Genomic DNA, 18578 nt, shown 5'->3' on the forward strand with positions numbered 1-18578 from the left:
AATTATTTATCTCTTTGGACTGAGGGGGAAAAAATCGAAATGCTTTAAAGTTGTACAATTTGTATTTTTCAGTGGTGATTTTTTAATTTTTGTTCACTACTTGGTTTCCATGCCCAGCAGAGGGGCCATCTGGATGAAGCAATAGTTCACTTTAAACACAAAATGTCTTATATAATAATATAAAGATAAAAACTATCTGCAAGGGATCTGTTAGTGTTTCTAAAAAATAAGTAATAATCGTGCTTTATTAAATACAGGGGAGACTTCTTAAACCCGTGGGCTCTGTGTCTAACTCATTTATTTGTCTTTTATACTGTTGCTATTTTTTTGCCTCTGTTTTGCATTTATATGAGCAAAGTAATGGGTGATCTGTTTATTACAAACTTTTATTTATCTGGGCAAATGCTATTTATAAATACTGCTATTTGCGCTTCTGCTCTGTGCTGCTGTTTTATTGTTGAATCAATTATTTTAAATGAGAATTTCACTGAATAGGCTTATTTCGTAGAAATCATGTCTGCCAAATAACTCTTCCCTTTCCCTTTCCCTTTCCCTTTCCCTTTCCCTTTCCCTTTCCCTTTCCCTTTCCCTTTCCCTTTCCCTTTCCCTTTCCCTTTCCCTTTCCCTTTCCCTTTCCCTTTCCCTTTCCCTTTCCCTTTCCCTTTCCCTTTCCCTTTCCCTTTCCCTTTCCCTTTCCCTTTCCCTTTCCCTTGGTTCAGTGTAGGTCACTGGTTTATAAAAGGGACCGAGGAGAGCCTGCCTTTTCTCAAAGCTCCTGCTGCCTTTCCTAGGAATTTTGCCCACCGTAAGGAGTAAGCACAGGAGCCGTTCCCGTGCTTAAAGCCAAGCGGGATCCAGTCTGGAGGCCCCAGCACTTTGCAGATTTGAATTCTGTGCTCTTCAGAGCAAGCTTGGGGTTTCTGAAGACCCTAATCCAGCAACAATTGCACAGTCAAAACTCCTTTTGAAATCATTGTTGCGTTGGGTTCTTGTAAGTCCTTGTTTACAAGAGCATTTCCATTGACTTCAGTAGCATTACTCGGGTGAATAGCGGTCTGCAGGAGAAGGCCCTCTGAAAACATGTGCTGCGTGGATGGGTTTTACATGCGTGTGCTAATAACTGCAGAAACGTGGCCGTGACATGTATGTAACTGTGCATATGTGCAACGTATTTTCAAAAGTGTTTTTAGAATTGCTCTCTTCTGGTCTTTTCTTCCTGGGCTGCTCCTGGTCTCAGTGACCTTCACCTTGTTGCTGTATCCCAGCAGAAAGTGCAGTCGGATGACGTTAAGCCCCGCGCAGCCCCGCTCTGTTCGCCCGCTTTTCGGTGGCCTCGATGGAGTTAGCCGGGGGAGCGGTGCGTGCCCTCCTGGTGCGGACAAGGGAGCTGTTTTTAAATGTTCAAGACTGAAGATTTTGCAAATCCCATGTGTAAGGCCGTTTACTAGGAAAAAAAAGGTACACAGGAGATATTGTAAGTATTATTCATATCGAGCTAATCTATGCAGGGGAGATATTTTAAGGATAATAAAAGCGTCTTTACAATGCTGCGAGTTTCCAGCATTTGAACAACTCTGCTTTTGGCTCACATCGGCTGTGTGCTGCGTTCCACCGTGCTCTCATTGTGTGGCACTCCTCTGCCGTTTCCTTTCTTCTTCAGTCATTTCCATTATCTATTTACTCAGGCCGTTGCTTGGGGAATGGTAGGGGATTTGTAAAGATCTGTATCCCAAGAGTAAGAATGTACTTAAATTATGATTTGTAGACAAATGATGTATATTATTTTAATATGTGTATGTGTACCCAGATGCTGAGTGACGGGTACATGATACAAATCTATAAATAAATATAATTTAAAAATATCACTGGTGATTTACATACTTTTGCTATTCTAGGAAGTGGCAAATAACGTAGTGTCCTCTCAGGAAAAATGCCTTTTGCCGTGGTTGGGAGTTTTTCCCCGAACAAGAATGTTGTATTTAAGCCTTGCATGTTCGTGCAGCATTAAATATAAGCAACTGCAGTCTTGCTTTCTGTCCCTAAGCCAGTATGCAGACTAGTATTTACGTTCACATACGTTAAGCTTAAAACAATTGATCCGTATCCTTGAGCTCTGCCTGCGCTGCTGAGCCAGGGACGGGGAGGTAGCAGGGAGCAGTGCTGGTGAAGCCGGAGCAGGTTCTGGAAGGTCTTTTATTTGTCTGCCATTGTGCTGCGGGGCTCCGCGTTCCTGATGGCAACAAAACGTTCCTGAAGTTCTAACTGAAATTAGTAGCACCGCTAAAAATACGTTTCGGCTATGAATCCGTCTGTGATTGCTATTCTTCTTCTGTTGCTTTTTAAACAGTATTTGTGTTGCTTTTAGTTATGGACCATGAAGTCAGGCTTACAAAGCTGAGCTGCTCGTTGTCTGGAGAGTTTTTCATTCATTAATCCCAGTAAACCCAGCAGTATAACGTAGAAATGGAAGAGTAAACGTGGCCGTACAGTTATCTGGCCTTCACATTAGTAAATATTTATCCTTGAAATTACTGTGACTGGCATCGTAAGGGTACTCTTAGGATGACTGATTTTCTGCGGGGCGTACCACTTTGCGCGTGGAATCGCAGGGCTGGATGCATGTGGCTGTTCTCACTGTGTTCTCACTTTCTGTTTCTCAGAGAATACCCCTTGGCCCTCCACTTGATGCTCCTTGGGGATAAGGGGCGCAGTTGGTATCTCTCAAGTCTTCTGTTACGGGCTGCCTTGAAATTCAGGAATATCTTTGTTTTGATCACATCTGGAGCACTGTTTGGGCAGCGTTTTTGGCAGCCCTAAGAATTAGATTTTTCCTGTTTGGTTTCGGTACGAGCGTGCTTCCTGCAGAATGGGAGCCTTTGAAGAGGCTGATGGTATCTCAGTTGTGAGGAATGACTGGTTAGCTCTGTTCATCTCAGGAGCCCAGGCTTGCAGGACAGGTCTACTGTGATTTTGTTGGAAGGTCTGCATGTGGCGTGAGGATCGTCATGCAACACAGACTGGAAATGGAAGCTGGAAAAACATCCCCACTGACTTCTATAGAAACGCAGTCTAACACATGCCGAGGTGTTCCGGTGAATTGTTGAGAGTGAACCTTACGATAAAAAGTACCTTGTGTGATTGAGCTTAGCATGTCGGGAAGAGCTGGTGCGCTTTTTTTTTTTTTGTGCACTGCACGTGTGGTTTGCTCTGTGAGGTTTTTGTGGAAGAAAAATGGATTTTTGCTCTGTCTAAAAAGGTTTTCTTCCAGTTTTTCAGTTGTCTCTGTGTGGCCTTCTTCCTATTTGCTAGAAGCATCTTTAGTCATATTTTATTCAGATAAACTATATTCATTACGTTTTGGATGTAAGAACAATTAGGAGTTGATTAAATCTTGAAAATAACTGTATTTTTTGAATGAGTGACAGGTTAGGAATATCAGAAATACCGAAGTAAATATAAATAACATTAATAAATTAATTAAAAATATAGATAAATATTTATAGCGAGATAATTTTTTATAAACATCTAAATTTCCTGTAATCTAATTTCTTTTACTTGTTAGGTTTTATGTGTGTTCTTTCCTGCTTTCCCCCATCTTCTTTCTGTTAATTTTTTTTTTCTTTTTTCACTGAGAAATTGTGTTGCTGATTTAAAAAGAAAATCTTAAAATGAAATAGTATGGCTAAAATGAAAAAGGTCAGCTTGGAAAATTACATTTGCTTGGCAAAATGTTGGAAAGATAAGCTCAGCTCTGGCTTGTAGCTATTTTTGGACAGTGCGCAGTCCTCTGTATGTGGGTCAAATTCTGCTGTTGATAATGCAATTCAATTAAATTCAGTAGACGCCACTCCGGTGCGTGTAATTCTCGTGGCTCTCTATGGGAATCCTGCCACAGATTGCTGCCTGCAGACTGCAGCCCAACTTGCTCCCACCACTCTGCTCGCCAAGGTAAGAACCAAATGCCGAGTGCCACTGCACGCAGGTTACGCAGTAAATTATTCAGTGCTGTTGCCTGAATGGCTCCGCATGTCCAACACGTTTCCTTGTTTCTGTATTTAAGAAATGCTCTGAAAAGATGGATTTGTATTAATAACCTGTAATTATACAGACACACCAGTATGATATGGTCTTTCACTTCCAAAGCTACCATCTAATCTGACAATTTCCTAAAAGATGACAAGCGCCACAAATCCACAGGAGCAAAAGAAGCTGAGTGTGAGAAATTAAAAATACTTCTCTGTAGCACAGACTATTCAAAATTCCCTTGTTTATCTGTTATGTGTTTAGGGTGTTATTTCCATTTTAGCAAATAAGCATGTAAATAAAAAGTAAAATTAAGAGGGAAAATGCCAAAGAAATTATGTCAGTTAATTTGATGGCTTCTGCTTATAGTTTATAAACAGGCAGAGGGTTTTACGGAATGTACTGTCATGCATAAAAAGGCTTTCATGATTGTCTTAAATTAAAATGTATTGATATCATTTTTGTACAAATATTCTCCCACACGGTTATGAATCCAAACCACAGCAGCATGGTTTGAGGGCATGTGAACCAGAAATTAAAACCGAGTCTGAGAGTCTGATTTAATTACCCTGCTAAGTGAAAGGCAAAAGGGAGAGAATAAACTGTAAAGAGGGAGCCTGTGTTGGTGAAATATTTTAACAATCCATGACTTTAATACAGTGGATTTTGTTTGATGTTGTTTTATGCCGAGTGAATCTCCTTATCAGAAATTTTAGATGAACAGCTCCTGCAGCCTTTTGACTGCTGATGAATGGAGCTCTTGGGTAACGTGAGCAAGCGCCAGCATGCGAATAGGCCCGGGGGTCAGAGCCTCCTCCGGTCCTCCCCGCTCCGCAGCAGCGCAGGGGAAGGTGCACGCGATGCCCGCTGCTGATCACAGCGTGATTTTTTCCCCTCTTCACGCTCATTTTGCACCGGGGTGAATGGCTGATGCACGGCAGAAAAAACAGGTCCATCAGATTTGACAGGATCCCTCGTGTTTACAGTCGTATGCAAATTTTGCTGGGTTGGGGATTTATTCTGAACAATTGTCCCGTTAATCTCAATGAGTAAAATTCTGATTTCACCAAAATGAGCAACAAAAAAAATCTGTTGACTTCAAAATGCCAAATTTTTGCTTTTTTACTTAAAAGAACTCAAGCGACTCACTATGTATCTTTTATGAATTATACTGGGCATGTTCTATTTAACCACCACTAAAAGCTTCCTCCCTTTATTGATGGGGCTATCTATTATTTGCTAGGTTAGGGTAGAAAACATCCCTTTTTCTCTGTAAAGTGCAGAGGTTTGAAAATGAAATTATGCGTGGGGCTATTTAAAGACATGCTTTGGGTGGATACTTCCAAGTAACTGTTCAGGTAAGCACTTGTTTCTGCTACTTAGTTTTCTATAGATTTATTTCTCCGGCCTCCTCCCTTTGTTTATAATGGCGTCTTTTACTCTGGAAACAAAATATCTGTGAACTTGAAGAAAAAACTAGAAGCAAAGCCAGCAAAGATGCACCATGTACTTCTGTTTTGGAAAACTGTCAGTAACAAATGTGACAGCAGCGCTTAATTTCACATCGCTGAAGCAATGGCAAACCCACACAATATATAACACAGAGCATTATACCTGTCAGTCACACCATGATAAAATAAATACGAATAAAGTTGAAATAAAATGAAATACTTGACCACATACAATCCCAAGGGTTTTGTTTGCAATAAAAAACGTGCATTTTCAGTGAACATTAGTTTTTTATATAAATCGAACTGCTGCATCTTCATAGTTTTCACAGTTTTCACAATCAGAGGATACTTGGGAGGGGGAAAGGGGTGTGTGCTTTTTCTCGTTGTTGTTTTGATTTCCCCCAGTCTTCCTCTACCTTGGTGCCTCTCAGGGCTCCCAGCCCCAGCTGAAGTTGGCAGGTAGCAGAGCACTGCCGGGGCTGCAGGAGGAAGTGGTAATTAATGATATTCCTCTGCCCTCTGTAGGACAACCGGCTGCACTGAACGCTCCTGCTTCGGGGAAATAAAGCTGGGGCCTGGAGTAACGGAGAAACGTGCGCCACTGCCACTGCTGCCTGGCTCTGTGCGTTTCTGCATTCTAATTAGAATGCATGTCTGGATTAATTTTTATAGCATTCAAAAGCAGATAAGCAGCGGGGAAGAGTCTTGTGTTGACACGAAGGGGATGAGCAAGCAAAGCAGCCTACTCAATTCAGCTCTGAGCCAGGGCTCGAGCCAGTCCCCGGCTGAAGTTTGCAGCTTGCTGCTGTCACTCTCACAGGCACAGCCCAAGTGCCAGCCGTGCAGTGCCCAAATGCCGGAGTCCAACCTGACCGCCTCAAGTTGTTTGTTCATTCTGGGACGTGAAATCTAGTTCCCGCATCCACAACTCCAGTTTGAGATGTTGATTTGGGTCTGTGCCAACCTCACAAAATTACCATTCACAAATCGCAGGTCTCATCTTGTGTTTTGGGGCCACCTCACCCCCACAAAGCCGCCAGGAGAAACTGGAAACAGGCAAAACCAGGAGGGTCTGGGACTGGTGTAGATGTGGTGCGGGGACCCGCCTGCCACGGCTAGGCCGAGGGGCAGCGCCTGCCTTTTAGATGTCACGTTTGTGACAGGGACACTGGCTTAAACAGGGACCGCAGCGAATTTACCACATGGGACATGAACTGAATTAATTCACTCTATGCAGTTAGCAGTACTAAAACAACAAGTGCAATGTTGATTAAAAATATAAAAAAAAAAATAATTAAAAAGGAATATTTTGCATTATGTAACACGACTACGCTTTTAAGCAGCTAATCACCATTATTGTGCCTTTCGGCTCCAGAGCACTTGGCAAATACTACTTCTCCTGCCTCAGACCGATACGACGACCACCATTATTCCCATTTTAGCGACGGGCAGAACGGGAGAAGCACGAGCGGTGCGGCGCAGCACACCCGCACACCCCCAGCGCCCCTGGGCTTGCTTGGGGGGGGGCTCGGGCGTTAGATGCGCTCGTTTTTTGTGCTGACAATTTCTGCCCGAACCACCCCGCGTCTCCTAACGCAGACATCTGTCAGCTGAGGGGCGGGACGGGAGGCCCGGGGCCCGGCACGGGAACGAGCCTCGGGCTCCGTGTGGTGAGGCCGGGGGTCCCGGCCCGGCCCCGCCGCCTCACGGTGCCCGGCCCCGGCCCCGCGGCCGCCCCGCCTCAGCTCCGCTCCGCCCCGCCGCCCGCCTCCCTCCCTCCCTCCCTGCCTCCCTCCCGCCCGCGAGAAGATGGCGGCGCCCTTGGCGCAGCAGCTGGAGGAGCTGCTCAACCCCCGGCCCAGCCTCCGCGACCCCGAGGACGACGCGGAGGAAGGTGGGGGGGGGGGGGGAGAGGACGGTTCGGTACCTGCGGGGATGCGGCGGGGTGGAACGGGCCGGAACGGGCTGGCACGGGACGGGACGGGGCCGCACGTGGCGCCTCAGCCGGCCGGGGGGGGGTGGCCGGGGGCTCGGCCCCGGAGCTGCCCCGCGGTCCCCGCTGCTCCCCTCGGTCTCCTCCGGCCGCGGCGGGGGGGGGTCGGCGCTCCCCTTGCGCCCCCCCGGCGCGGGGCGTCCCGCAGCACGCGGGGCTCGGGCGGCGCCACCCGGCGGCACCGGGGGGCACTCAGGGAGCGGGGGGACCTCGGGGATCGGGGGGGCCACCTCGGGGATCGGGCCCGGGGGCACCTCGGGGATCGGGGTTACCTCACGGATCAAGTTTACCTCAGGGATTGGGCCCGGGATCACTTCAAGGAACTGTGATTACCTCAGGGATCGGGGTTACCTCAGGGATCGGGGTTACCTCAGGAATCGGGGTTACCTCAGGAATCAAGTTTACCTCAGGAATCAAGTTTACCTCAGGAATCAAGTTTACCTCAGGGATCGGGTCCGGGGTCACCCCAAGGGACTAGGATTACCTCGGAGATCGGGGTAACTTCAGGGACCGGGGTCACCCCAGCGCCCAAGTTACCTCAGGGCAGCCACAGCGTGGGCTCCTGCCACAGGCTGCGACAGGCCAGGGAGCGGATCCTGCCGGAAACTTCCAGGATAAGAGGCAAAAAGGAGCCGCGCTGGGGCTGATCTTCCTCCTGGTAGTCCACCATAAACATCCGTGGCTGGAGGCAGGCGTGGGCAGCGTGGCACAGCCTGGGGCTTTCCTGGGGCTGTGGGTGCGAGGCGCTGCTGTGAGCGATGGAAGCAGCAAGATTCACTGCTGGAAGCAGCAAGTTCGCCATCGCGCACTGACATATGCTGGCTTCAGGAGGTACTAGGCACCAGTCCTGGTGAGCATTGTGCCAGCTAGCCTCGTTCTTCTGCACAGGTGTATGAGATAGCACTGGTGTCTTCTGAGATAAGCAACATCGCAGTTACGGTTGAGGAAATGGATGTAGCCAGCAGAGACGTCTTCCTGTTTTTAATAATTATGACTTATTTTCAGACTTTAGCATAGCCCGAGACCTCCTGAGCAGTCTGCAGAGTGCTACAGGACAGACTGCATCTGCCCCTCTTGCCCAGATGTTCCTTGGTGCTGAGCATCTTGCCAGCCGCTGGTAGCTGGAGTGACTGTTGAGGCCAGAGCTTGTTGCCTTGATTATGAGCAGATTTTTTTGCCCCCCTCCCCTGCCCCAAGCAAACGCTATATGGGAGGCATTAACATTTGCAAACAGGCATTAATAGAGCACTTAGCGATGTTCAGCCACTTGGATCGCTCAATTGGTTGAACAAAGCTAACCCTGTAATTTTGCATACGGGGTGTCTTGCACATGAATGAAAATAAGAAAGGAATATGGTGTGATGAGTTCTTTTTGCTGGACTACTCCATTCCTGTGTCCGAGGGAAGATGGGTATGAAAGAGAGTAGTAATCACAGGGAGATTATTTTCTCTGCTTAGCCGTTCTAACATGGTTACATATTTATGTGACTCAGATATATAACAAGAGGCCAAAGTGCATCAGAATTGCAGTTTTCCTCTTTGAATCTGTGAGCGTGGGGCGAACGAAGGCATTCCAGCTTCGCTGAGATCTCCACCTGGAGGACCACGCTTTTCATGAGACCCCCATTAAGTTCAGGGGTCTGTGGAAGGGCTTGGGTAGCCTTTGCTTGTCTAGTGCTTCTTGTGGATTCTCTGAAATGAAGAGAGGCAGGTTATGAGTATACGCAATGTTAATTAAAAAAAAAAAAAAAGGCATTTGTTAACAAATACTCATCTCTGTACTGCAGGTGAACCCCCTGGTACCAAACCTGTATATAGAGAAGTCCAGAGTAAAGAGAGGGAGACTGGAATTGGCCAGTTCCTGTAACATCTCCTGTCCTGCTGCAAAGGTTAACCTGGCAGTGGAAGGTGGAGAACACCTATGGCAACATAGAAGTTGCAGGATGTTTCCTGCAAAACGGCCTTGGAGCTGTCTGGTTCTTAAGTATTACCTTACTCAGTAGTTTCTAGACAGCAGTGGTCCTGATCTCCATGAAACCCAGCTTCGAGGCTTTTTTTCTGCCTTTGATTCCTCAGCAACCTTTCCTACTTTGCAGAGAGTTAGTGTGCTGACTTCCCTTCCCCAGGCAGAAAAGCCCAACTCCTGTGTGGGGCTGTGTTGCCATCCAGCTCATCTTTGCACCATATTTTTGTTGGTGACGAGTTTTCTGCAGAAGAGGATGGCTTCTTTCTGCAACTACTTTTTCCAGTTTGAAATTCAGTTCAGTTTAGACAGCCTCCTTTTTTTTTTTTTTTTCCCTACAGCTACAGTTGCTAAAGTGATTGACAAATTTGAGGATGAAACTGCAGATGACATTTTACCTGTTGGTAACATACGGAAAAAAGCTTCAGCCTCTCTCTTAGAAGCTGATAAAAGGTACAGTGGAAAAGCTACGTCTCGCAAAGCCTTGCAAGAGGAACTCTGGGGAGATGCTCTGTCTGAAGAAGAACCTGGTAAGAAATCTCATTTCTTTCCCCTTTTCACTGGACTACTCAGAATTTGATGCTAGCATGTTACACTGAGTTAGTGCTGTCTGAACCGAGATGATGAACTTTAGATCCCCGTTACAGGGCACTAAGCAGGTACAATTAAGTTGGGGACCTTCTTGAAGTGCCTTCCTGAAATTCAGGCCGTGTTTTTTGGCGTGAGGGAAAGGGAGATCCCAGAAAAAAGGTCCACTTCCTCAGACTGAGGGAGGACCGTGAGCAAGTGTAAGGTGAGGCTCAGCTGGCGCACTGTCTGAACGTTGTGTGGAGGACAAGAAAGTATCTACAGATTCTCTAAAGACGCACACAGCAAATCCTGGCTGCCTTGTTGGCTTATTATGTCGGTGTTTCGTGGGAAAGGCCATCAGCTAGGGCATGGGTGTACTGATCATTGCTACAGAAAATGAGAGCTAAGACCTTTCTGTGGATGTGGCCTTGTGTTTCCGTTAACTAGTCAACGCAAAAAGTAGAACGGAGCACAGAGCTCAGAGCTCAAACCAGTAGCCGCTGATGGTGCATGCTGCAAAACGACAGATTTTGCTGTTAAGTAAATAACTTCTTTTTTCTCTTTTAATTATTAGCTGAAGAAACATTAGATGAATGGTACAGTGGCAGTGAAGACGCAGAAGACAATGGCAGCTTAGGCAGTGAAACAAAGGAGAAGCTCAGCAGTGCTGGCAGTGACCAGGAGGATGACTTGGAAGATGATGAAGAGAGTGATCCATCTGCCAAGGTCAAGGCACCGAAGTTCAGTTTCCAGAATATCACGGACTTTGAGAAATTTACAGAGGGGATGGATGATGTAGGAAACAGTGAAGAGGAAGATGAGGATGATGCCAGCATGGAAGAAGGAAGTGATGAGGAGGAACATGAGGGTGAAAACCACAGCGATATAAAAGACACCAAAGAGAACGAGGATGAGGGGGGCGTGATGACGTTCTCGAAAGGACGAGAGACTGAAGAAGTAGAAAAAGGAAAAGCGGTGAAGAATCAGCTAGGTTTGTGCATGTTTGCTGTGTGTTGGGGCACGACTTTCACCTTGCTGACACTGTAGAAGCTGTCCGTGTTAGGAGCCACTTCAGCACGTTAACATGCTGTTAGCATACTGCGTGTGCATGCTGCTGCAGCCCCAGTCATTTGCGAATGTTCCGCCAAATGCGCTGTGCAAACTGGTGTCACTGCTCATACAAAATCTAATGTTGTGAAGTGTATTTATCTACTGGCTTAATTGAGACAGAACTGAATACACTTGTGGTATGGACGGGGACTTCCTACGCTGCTAGTGCTGTGCTGTGGTGCAGATACTGCTGCTCTTTCTCTTTGGAGCGTAGTGCTGGGTGCAGTTTCTGCTGATAGATTCTATCAAACCACCAACCTCCATTTACAGGTTGACCTTTTAAGTGGGGAAGCAAAGAGATGATTTTTTGTGATTCACATAGTTGCAGGATTGTCGAATGGTGAAGGAGCAAGTGCTTTGGCTCACTAAATAATTGTTTTGTTTTCTCTCTCTTCTGAAGCGCTGTGGGATCAGCTACTGGAAGGGAGAATCAAGATGCAGAAGGCGCTCGTAACGGTCAACCGTCTTCCACAGCCAGATACTTTCCCAATCTTCAGGAAGGAAGGTGGACAGGAATTTGACAATGCTGTTGAGAACTGTAAGAATTCTTCAAACTTTTTACTTTGGGTAGACTGCAGTAGCCAACATGTTTTCCTGTGTGGAAAAGCATTAATGGGAAAGTGGGGGCTTTGCGTTGCATGCGTCTGTAGTATTAGCTGTTGGTTTGTATTGACTTAATCATTAATTGGGTACTATGCAAACATAAAACATAAAGTGTTTCCTCTGGCAAAAAAAAACCGTCTTCTATCACCCGTGTAGATATGTAAGTCTCGCTGATCTCTGTCGGCAGCCTGTCTTGTTGCTTACGCAACGTTGGTAAGCCTCAGCTCGGGTCCTGCTGCTATTTCTACTTCACATGGAGATTGAAGTGTGCTTATCAAATTTAAGTTCTGTATTGGGTCTGAGAAATAATTGTCTTGGTTATTGCTGTTTGGTGCAGAGTTGGGATTCTTTCTCGAGGTGCCATGTGCGTACCAGTTTTGTGCTGGGTCAGTGACTGCAAAGATTTGCCCTAACCAGGAGTAATGCAGCATAAAGGAGAGGGCCTGAGCTGTCAAACCGACAGCAAATATCTTTTCGGTTTGGAGCTGCTTCGTCTGCTTATTTTTTAGGATCGCTGTTAATGATACTGATCTGACTTGTTGGTTCTCCAATATGGCAAAAAAAATCTGCGCACTCCAGCTGATAAACACAAAGTGCTCGGCTTCATTGTGTTATGGATCTGTGTAATTTATTAATGCTCCAGTTTGTATGCGCTGCAGTGCACATTTGCTAAATTTTGACCTAGCATGGCACCAGTTATCATAAAACTGGATTAGGAACTTCTGCCATGATCAAACCTGACCCCGAATCTTGCTCGTACACCAAGTTTTGACTGTCATCGTACAGCTTATACCTGATCTGAACGTGGTAGCTAATCAGCTTATCTGGAGTTAGAGCAGGTGAGACACTTTAAAATAGAAAGTTAGCTCTGCTGCTTTAAATGAAGTGATTAAGGGAAAAAAGGCGAACTCCCAGCAATACTAAGCTGACCTTTCAGTGAAATGCATGTTATTAATGTATTTAATGAGATGCATTACAAACTGCACCGAGCACCATGTTTCATTACAGGTCTAAAATGCAATATCATTAAAGACCTTTAACAGAAACAATGGTTGACATTTTGATATTTCCCATAAGCAAAATACGTCCACGAACATGGTGTATAATATCGTACGCAGTACAGCAGAGAGGTTAATCTTTCAGTTGCTCAGTACGTTAAAGGAAAATCCACCGTTAATAACTGCTCTGTGATTCCCTGCCCACCCTATTCTCATAATCTGGACAGGAAGTAGCAGTAGTTTGCGCTGATGTTCCTGATAACCCGCGTTCAGGTTCTGTGTTTAAGGTGTGAAGACAGCAAGAAAATAGAGCTGGAGCGATCTGGGCAAAGTTAGCAGAGAAAACACTTGGACTGATGGACGGGAAGTAACGAATTTAGGAACATTCTGGTGCTACTGAACTTCTTTAGTGTTTGCGGGTATTCTGTAAGGGACCACATTTACATTCCGGTTTTGTTTTTATTTTTTTAAATGCAATCTGTGTATAAGTCAAGTCAGTCACAATAGTCACTTTTATTGAATAGCACTGTTGTGGCTGTGACCTGTCCATTCAGTAAGTGAAACTAAGTTCTTTCTGAAAAGATGCATTGTAGTATATTTTAAAGCCTTTCTTGAATTGATGGACCTCAATTTCTGAGGGCAATCTCACTTTCCATAAATCAGCTTCCAATAAAAATTCTGGTTTTTAGCTGATTGAGTGGCTTGGTGGGTTCTGTAAAAGAAACTTTTTACTCAATTCTAAACGGTGATGTAGTGGGCTACGTATACATTTCTGGACTCTTGAGTTCTCCTCCCCCTTGTGTTACCAGCTCATGGGTAGAATCCCTTTTTTCAGACAGGAAAAAAATGGGAATTGTGCACAAGAAGGTTTGAAGGTCAGCAATTTGAGCGTGAGCTGAAGGCAAGACTTTGTAAATACCGAATGCTGAGGTGGTTGCATGGCACATGACGTGCTTCAGTCCTGGGCAGGATTTAGGTTAATTGTGACATTGACACTGTTTTGGACTGATGATCCTCTTCTTTCAGGGAAGCCTCAGCACTTTTTTCCAAATCCACAAAATAAAGTTGGCATGCTTTCCTGCTCTTCATTGAACAGGAGGAAATATTTTGGTGTGTAAAGTCACAGAAAGTAGTCAGTGCCAAAAATCCAGACTCTCAGTTTAAATTGTAGTCTGCTGAAGGCCAGAGGGCACAGGGAGCTCTCAGCACCCTGCTCTCTCCGAGGGCCTGTACAAGTCCCTTGCATCTCGTTAAAAGCTGCCCCAGAATGCTTCCAGCAGTTTACCCCATTTTATTTCATTCCTCGTGAAATTTCTACTCCGTGCTCACAGGAAGGATGAGGGTTTTGAAATGGAAAACAGATTTCCAGCTATTTTCCTCTTTGGTATCTCCCACTTGTGACAACTCTCCACGCTGCTAGTGGCAGCAGTGAGATTCCCTAAAGGACTGAGCAGAATGGTGTAAAGGAGCAGACAGCAATGAGCTAGGCAGGTTTACAGCCAAATCTGAGCAAAAATGGTAAGGTCGTGCATGTTTGCCAAATTCTGAAATTGGAGGTTACAGAAACTCAAGTGTTTAATTTATTTTTGTAATCTTTTATAGAAAAAAAAATAAAAAATGATACAACGTGCCTCGGACAGTCTTGGATTCCTGAGATCTCAGGTTCTGGTGGATGATTTACTGCAAAATTGCTTATAAATTGAAGTAGAAAATGTTTTGCAGACCTGGCAGCTTTCAGGCTTCACACCCATTTGTCACCCAGCATTTCCCTTTGTGTATAGAACAAGAATTAATTAGGCTGCACTGCAGGAAAAGTTTATGGCCATAATTTATATAGGATGAATTTCTGTTTAAAGAGACAGCATTGCTTTGTTTGCACTGTCTTACTTTTTCTTTCGTTCTTTTTTTTTTTAATCTTTAATTATATTCCAGATATTTTTTTTTCCGGTGTCCTTTTTACATACAGATTGGAGACCAAACTGTGATCTTGGAGCTCATGTTTATTCCTGCTTTGCATCCATGGAGAAGGGCTGAGTGGTCTTTTAATACTGAAATCACAGTGGCTGCGCTCTGAATGCAGCGCAAATTTTTAATGCACTGCACACGTGAACTCCCACAGCTTACGTTCCTGAGGTGCTGCTGCCTGCAGTGGTCTGTTTCTCCAAGATATATTTGTATTCTCTTGCACCATGTCTTCTAGTCTAGTCCAGGGCTTGAGATGTTGCCTCTGTTTGGGGTCTTGCACGTTCAATTAACGTTTTTCATAATCAATGCAAGTCAGAATTTGCAATCTGCTCCTGATTTGCACATTAAAGAGACCCATTAATTAAAAATTCCAATCCCTGGCATGTTCCCGCAGGATCCTTGCATTATTTACATAGAAAAAGAGTGCAAGGTGCAAGTTTCTGTGCTGTGTCTCTGCACAGATTGCATGCCTGCCATTCATATTTCTGTGTATGTTTTCAGAGGGGGAGAAGGTTAGAAGTAGATCTCATGAAAATGCCACAAAAAATTACCTCAAGGGTAAGAGAGAGTCAAAGCTGGGGTGGAGGCAACGGTGGTGAAGCCATGTCCAGTGTCAGGAATTAAACAGTTCTAGGTCTGGGGTTTGTTACGTTAAACCTTGATTCAGTAACAAAAAAAAACCACACAGCTAATTGAGGGGAGGGGGGACAGCCGGAGCTTTAAGAAATGATCTCTCTCCATCAACAAAGGCTGGAAGCTGTTGTGTATGCCCTGGATAGCTGGGATTCCGAAAAGGGCCGTGTAGCTCTGTTCTAGCTACTTTAGTTGCTGTCTCTTTACGGTTATGGTTAAAAACACGTGGCTGGGGGTGTTTCAGTGAGTAGTACTTTGAGAGCGATACTTTATGCTTCACAAAAATAAAAAAGAAATGGGAATAATGTGTTATTTTCAGTTTTAGTTGGAGGGGTGAGTGAATAAAAGCATATGGAAACCCCCGTGAGTCTTGCAGAAGGCAAGATGCTGATGGACGTGGCCAGGCTTTAAAGTGATAAGTAGTTGTCTATTTTTTCATATGTACATCCTTTCACTTCCCAAGAGTTAAATAGGTCCCTGAAATGCAAACTACCAGTTCAATTATTTTTTTTTTGTCTTTGACTTGTCTCTCAGTGGTCTAAGAGGAAATCCTGGAGTCCCAGGTTTCTCCAGTGTAAGCTCAAGATGAATCATTTTGAAGAAAAAAAACAGGTGTGGTAACAGGTAGACGGGCAGAGTCTGTAAGAATGAATTTGCTCATGAGAGGAACAGAGGCGGTGACAACAAATATTAACTGTTATTTACACTTTGTAGAGCTGTGGAGAAGTTATGCAAAGGTTTGTGATCAATAAGAAAATAAACCTGAATAAAGTGAATCAGATAAAAAAAATCAAACGAAATGCTCCGCGTGCTTGCCAGGCCATTATCCCCAAACCTGCTTGGGTTATTAATGTGTTCGCGGAGCTGCAGCTCTCTCTGCCTGGCAGCGGCCTCAACTTTTCAGCGCAGCGCCTTGTCTGCTGCACAGAGATACGAAACTATGTACAGCTCTTAAAATTTTGCTGAAAATTGTGTACCTTTTCCCAACTCACAGCGACGTTGGGCTTTAAGTTGTGCTCTCTGTAGTCCGCTGTGTACCTTCTGTTCCTGATGGCTGTGATGTTTCTCTGGGTTGTTCGTCCAGGGACATTTGGTGTGACCAGGAGCTAGTGGCACTGCGTCCGTGCACAGGGTGCAGTGCCACTATTCCTTGTGTGTAAGGGTGGTGTATAAGCTAGAAGAAAACCTTGTTGCCTCCACCTTACAGCATTTGCACAGTATCCTTCGAAGTCTCTCCAGAAGGGCTGTGTGGCTCGGTCGCGCACAGAGGAGAGCTTACAGAGGAGACGGAGTGCTGACGGTGCCGCGGTTAGCGCAGCTGACTGACGGCAGTGCTGCAGAGCACGAGGGGGCCTCCCTCACTCCCCAGCTGCCTGCACCCTGCAGGGGGGCAGTGGCACGGTGCGTTTTGCCTCACGGGGAAGTGAAGTCTCCGGATGGAGACCGCTCCTTTTGGTACTGCGCAAGTAGTCCTGGCAGCTGGCGCAGGTGTGGATGATGTGTTTCTGTGTGACCACTCTAGGGGTGCGGTTAGACCTCGAAATGGGAAATGGGAGTTGCTGCCTGACCAGTGGTTCCGAGCCCTGCCCGTCTTTGTCCGTACCGATTTCAGACTGCACAGTATTGGAGCACGTGTGCGTTTTAAGTTGTTCAGTATGTGCTTTAATTGCCGTGCTGTGAAGAAACTTTGTTCAAAAGAAAGACATGGAAAGCTGAGAGAAGGGAGATGAGTGTCAACTCCACGTGAAGTTTGCAGGAAGCAGCTCGCTCCCCATCCCCTTACTGCAGCCAGTTTCTGCAAGTGGAGCCAGTTGCTGGAGAACCGACGTTACACATTGATTTGTTATTCCCTGAAGGCAGTATATGTATCAGGTGCTGCGAGCCAACGGTTGCTATTTAATTACATTTTATTGAAAAGTGGAGCTAAGAGGTGCACTTACAAAATTTTGCAGGACTCGGCTGTAAGGGGCTGGGTGTTTGGCACCTTCTGGGAAATGAAGGAGAAGCTGGCTTCTTGTTCCAAGCAGTGCGGTCCAGTCCAAACGCTTCAAAATGCTGAAAAGGGACTCAAAACAGAAGGAGAGATTCTGTTTGCTATCTGTTTGGTTTATCTGGTGGTATTTTTTATGTTCTCAGTGTCTTTAATGGAGGATTTTTGCTCTATTCTATTACTCCGATTCTTATCTTTTTTTAAAATACATTTGCACATACATATATGTATTCTCTACAGCATCCATGTAAGTCATGTCCAAGAAGGTGACTAAGCATTGGCTAACTTAGAATAAGATCAAGTTTGCTTTAGATCCCGGAGAACCTGGTCCACATCCTGTAGGAGAGGCCGTGTTTGACGGAACGTCCTCCTCTCCAGCTGTGCTGCGTGCTCTGGGGGGCTCGCCCTCTGCCCTGCTCCCCCGCTGCCGTTGGATGTCATTTTCATGTCTAGTTAGAGGCAGGGCATCGTGTGAAATGTGCTTTATCGATGTAGGCTTGGGATTTTTCGGAGAAGCCTGTAGGAATCAGCTGCCAATAATTTTGTCATAATTTTGTTATCGTGGATCACTTCTAACAGTGAGACGCAGCCATGTGGACATCTGGAGAGGATAACGCCGAAACACGGGGCAGGGTAGGTGTCACTGGGGTGTGGGGAGGAACTGAGGCGCACACAGATTATGCAGTTTCCAGAGGCACAGAGCAGTTACAGGATTAATTGGTGCTAGGCAAGATCGTGGACTTAAATATATTCTTGCTTTGAAGATTTTACGGGGAGCCTGCACAAATGTGTGAGAGCAGAACTGGGTTTCAAGCCCGAGTGTAAATTATCATGATCAGATCTAGCCCACTTAAAACTGGTAGTTCATTTTAATTGAATTGTATTAGACTAGACACTTTATGAATACAAAAGCATCGTGCTTGTCAATTCATGCAGGGTTGAATTTGATTTAAATGGCTGTGGATGCAGGTGTCCCCAAATTTCACCTTTCCTCTCTGATCTAATGAAGAATCTATTCAACTCTTTGTGGGACTGAGCCAAAGCCTGTTGACGTTAATGAAGACTTAACTCTCAACTGAAATAAATGAATGAATCAGGCTATTTTTTTTTTACTTTCTGTTGTGATGATCCCATGCTTTGGAGAGCTTTTGCATTCTGCATGTGTGGCAAGAAGAAAGAGGGAAGAGATACGAAGTGCAAAACTTTAGACAAAGGCGCAGGTCGCACTTGTAGGGCTCAGTTGGGCAGTGGGGGGTGAGGGGTTGTCCATGGCAGTCCC

General features: G+C 45.4%; 1 protein-coding gene and 1 long non-coding RNA gene across 3 annotated transcripts in view; one reads left to right on the forward strand and one right to left on the reverse strand.

Moving 5' to 3' along the window:
* Positions 1-800: 800 nt before the first annotated feature.
* Positions 801-7533, reverse strand: LOC136786593 (uncharacterized). The gene is made up of 2 exons (XR_010825669.1): positions 7402-7533; positions 801-4067 (listed from the first exon to the last, which is right to left on the reverse strand). It is a non-coding gene; the product is annotated as an uncharacterized lncRNA (long non-coding RNA).
* AATF (apoptosis antagonizing transcription factor) overlaps positions 7215-18578 on the forward strand; it is a 52562-nt gene continuing 41198 nt past the window's right edge. For both annotated transcript variants that reach the window (XM_066979541.1, XM_066979542.1), the window contains exons 1-4: positions 7215-7368; positions 9772-9960; positions 10575-10991; positions 11511-11648. In XM_066979541.1, the coding sequence (XP_066835642.1) occupies positions 7284-7368; positions 9772-9960; positions 10575-10991; positions 11511-11648 (829 nt within the window). In that variant the 5' untranslated portion in view covers positions 7215-7283. The remainder of the gene's footprint in view (positions 7369-9771; positions 9961-10574; positions 10992-11510; positions 11649-18578) is intronic.

This window comes from Anser cygnoides, chromosome 18, assembly GCF_040182565.1.
Source record: "Anser cygnoides isolate HZ-2024a breed goose chromosome 18, Taihu_goose_T2T_genome, whole genome shotgun sequence".
NCBI classification, from domain to species: Eukaryota; Metazoa; Chordata; class Aves; order Anseriformes; family Anatidae; genus Anser; species Anser cygnoides.